The sequence below is a fragment of the Triticum urartu genome, chromosome 7A (assembly GCF_056163025.1).
Source record: "Triticum urartu cultivar PI428250 chromosome 7A, HENAU_Tu73, whole genome shotgun sequence".
Lineage (NCBI taxonomy): Eukaryota > Viridiplantae > Streptophyta > Magnoliopsida > Poales > Poaceae > Triticum > Triticum urartu.
In genome coordinates, this window is record NC_141879.1 from 211,626,250 (window position 1) to 211,629,492 (window position 3,243).

The following is a 3,243-nucleotide window of genomic DNA, read 5'->3' on the forward strand; positions in this document are numbered from 1 at the left end:
GGAGCTGGCGGAGGAATTCAACATTACTAGCTTGCACATCGAGATGGATTGCCTGGAGGTGGTCCGCAAGATTCAGAATGAGGAAGCCGATCTCTTCGTGCTGGGGCTGATGATCAGAGAGGTGAAAAACATGCTGGCAAAGAAAGAAAGATGGAAGGTGACTTGGGTAAGGAGAACGGCGAACGGCGCTGCGCACGGGTTGGCCAAGGAGGGGGTAACAAATAATATTAGTAAGATTTGGGTGCAAGCATCACCAGACTGTATTCTTCACATTATTTCGGCAGAAATTCCTGCCTTTCATGAATAAATAGAGACGCGGTTGATTTCAAAAAAAAAAAAGAAAAAAAGATTCAGCCGACCTATCCGACGCAAGGGGCTGCATCATGCTCATCGGATGCATCGCGCCGAGGCGGCAGCCAAGCTCCTGCTCGGCTCGTCCGAGGCGCAAATCTTGGCAACAGCGACGCCTGTTTTCTTGCTTTTCGTGATTATGTCGAACCTGATACGATGCCCCGCGTCCGCCTATATAAGGATTCGGAGCACTGCCGCTCCATTCATTCACCGGTGCGAAACAAAGGCCTTTGATCTGTGCTTGCAATGGCGTCCGCCGGACAGTCGCTCCTCTACGGCCTGCTGGTGCTGGTGCTGGCCCTCCTCTGCGGCGGCGCTCTGGCGGCTCCGCCGAAGCGCTACCTCTCCGTCAGCCTCGACCAGGTGGTCGCCTCCAAGGCTCGAGCCCAGTGCTATGATCCCTCCTCGTTTTCAGGTATGGGTCAGAGCACTAGTATACCTGTACAAAAATACACCAAAGAAAAGGTATGGAGTACTACGGGTGTGAAATTACCGTAGAAACTTCTGATGCTTCGTTTAGAAAAAAAAAAGAGATGTTGCTGCTTTCTCGGGAGTGTGATTTTTCTACCATGCACGAGATATATCATGCATGCGTTCACCATCTGTCTGTACTTTGAGATTTGTGGCGCGTTTTCTGTTTTTTGATACATTTTGTCTTGTTTGAAAATATTATGACACATTTTAAAAGAAGAAAATCAATGAAAACGTTCGGCGACAGTATGGAATAAAACAAATTTTGTCACACAAACTAAAGAACGTGTTTTTTTTTAGGATCCAAGAACGTGTGATATGAATCGCAAAGCAGAGACAGAAATAATTTCCATACTTTTCTCACAAAAAAAGAAGAAATTATTTCCATCCATGCCGGGCTCTCGGTGACAACTCGCCTGGGCAACTCCGCACAAAACATCTAGAGTGTGAAGCAAATCTATACATATACAGCTACATCTTTTTTTTTTTGAGAAATATATACAGCTATATCCATCCACTAGATCACTACGCGTCTAATACGCCGAAAGCTTTAATTTAGGCACAAATAGTTTTTAGAATGTTATAAGAACAAAAACATTTACTTTTATCATTATTACAGAAAGAGCAATACATATATGTAACATGTGATATGTAAATGATTGACAGGCGAGACTTCTGGCAACAAGTTCGCCATCCATCCATCTTGCAGCACGGCCGAGCAGGCGGGACGCAATCGCAACATCGCCAACCACGACAGAGCCCGACTGAGCACCATCCGCCAAAGGTCTTACCCTTCAGCCATGCCTCCGATGGCCATGCCTCCGATGGCCATGCCTCCGATCCCTCCGTTCATTTTCCCGCCAAGCCCCACACCAGGTTCAGCACCAGCAAAGGGCATGCCTCCGATGTTACCAGTCATCGCCTTCCCTCCGATGTTCTTTCCGCCAAATCCCGCACCATCAGAGGGGATGCCTCCAGTCCCAGCCGTAGCCTTCCCTCCGATATACTTCCCGCCGGCCCCTGCACCAGCGGAGGGGCCGTCCGTCACCATCCCGGACGTGCCGGGGACCAGCGGCTACAACATAACGGAGTTCATCGTCATAGTTGGCTTCGGCACGCCGCCTCAGCCATCTGCTCTGCTGTTCGACACCGGCAGCGACCTGTCGTGGGTCCAGTGCCAGCCGTGCGCCGCCGGACACTGTTACCAACAACGCGACCCGCTTTTCGACCCGACCAAATCCTCCACCTACGAAGTCGTGCGATGCGGTACGCCAAAGTGCTCGGTGGCCGGCGGCATGTGCAACGGCACCACCTGCCTCTACCGCGTCGGCTATGGCGACGGCTCGTCCACGTCTGGTGCGCTCTCACAGGAGACGCTGACGTTCTCCTCATCGCGCACCTTCTCCAGCTTCCCGTTCGGATGCGGCACCACCAACCTGGGCGACTTTGGCAGCGTCGACGGGCTGCTTGGCCTTGGCCGTGGCCAGCTTTCGCTGGCCTCGCAAACGGCGTCCTCCTACGACGGCACCTTCTCCTACTGCCTGCCGTCTCACAACATGTCGAGGCCCGGGTTCCTCAGCATCGGCGCCGCCCCGGACACCGGCAAGGTCCAGTACACGGCGATGATCAAGAAGCCGGAGTACCCGTCCTTCTACTTCGTGGAGCTCGCGTCCATCAACATCGGTGGCTACGTCCTGCCGGTGCCGCCATCCGTGTTCACCAGCAAGGGCACCCTGCTCGACTCCGGCACCACCCTCACGTACATCCCCTCGAAGGCCTACGCCTTGCTCCGCGACCGCTTCAAGTTCACCATGAAGGGGAATAAGCCGGCGCCGCCCTTCGAAGAACTCGACACCTGCTACGACTTCTCCGGCCAGAGCGCCATCGTCATACCGGGGGTGTCGTTTAACTTCAGCGACGGAGCCGTGTTCGACCTCGACTTCTACGGGATCATGATGTTCCCTGATGAGGTAGCGCAACCGGCCTACGGGTGCCTCGCGTTCGCGGCGGGCGATGATGATTCCTTCTCCATCATCGGCAACACGCAGCAGCGTTCCGCCGAGGTGATCTACGACGTTGCAGCTGAGAAGATTGGTTTTGTTCCCTTCAGTTGCTGATTTCCTTCCTGGTAGAAAAGAAGTGACCCACGCTTATCGATCGCCACTCTATGTCCTACCGGCTGCATGTGTTAGTATCGTGTACTCCCTCTGTAAACTAATATAAAAGCATTTAGATCACTATTTTAATATTCTAAACGCTCTTATATTAGTTTACGGAAGGAATACTTTTTATCGATTTCCAACTATGAATAAAGGGGTTGAGGCGGTGGGTGCATATGGAAAAAGTTTGCCTTCACCCAGCTGATTTGAGAACAGTTTCGCTAAGTCTCTGAGACTTCGTTATGTCTCAGTCAATATTATA

The 3,243-nt window shown here is 52.1% G+C and overlaps 1 protein-coding gene across 1 annotated transcript; it reads left to right on the forward strand.

Annotated features, from left to right (window-relative positions):
• The first annotated feature begins 597 nt into the window (after nt 1-597).
• On the forward strand, nt 598-2,939 carry LOC125518656 (aspartyl protease family protein At5g10770-like). The gene is made up of 3 exons (XM_087537574.1): nt 598-766; nt 1,489-1,620; nt 1,780-2,939. Exons 1-3 carry the CDS (start codon nt 598-600, stop codon nt 2,937-2,939), a joined length of 1,461 nt encoding a protein of 486 aa, XP_087393700.1.
• Nucleotides 2,940-3,243: the final 304 nt, after the last annotated feature.

Excerpts from the sequence above, each read along its gene's own strand:
- LOC125518656 (XM_087537574.1), top strand. The coding sequence starts at position 598 with ATGGCGTCCGCCGGACAGTCGCTCCTCTACGGCCTGCTGGTGCTGGTG. Across the intron at positions 767-1,488 it reads TGATCCCTCCTCGTTTTCAG|GCGAGACTTCTGGCAACAAG; the intron begins GTATGGGTCAGA and ends AATGATTGACAG. Across the intron at positions 1,621-1,779 it reads CCAAAGGTCTTACCCTTCAG|CATCAGAGGGGATGCCTCCA; the intron begins CCATGCCTCCGA and ends CAAATCCCGCAC.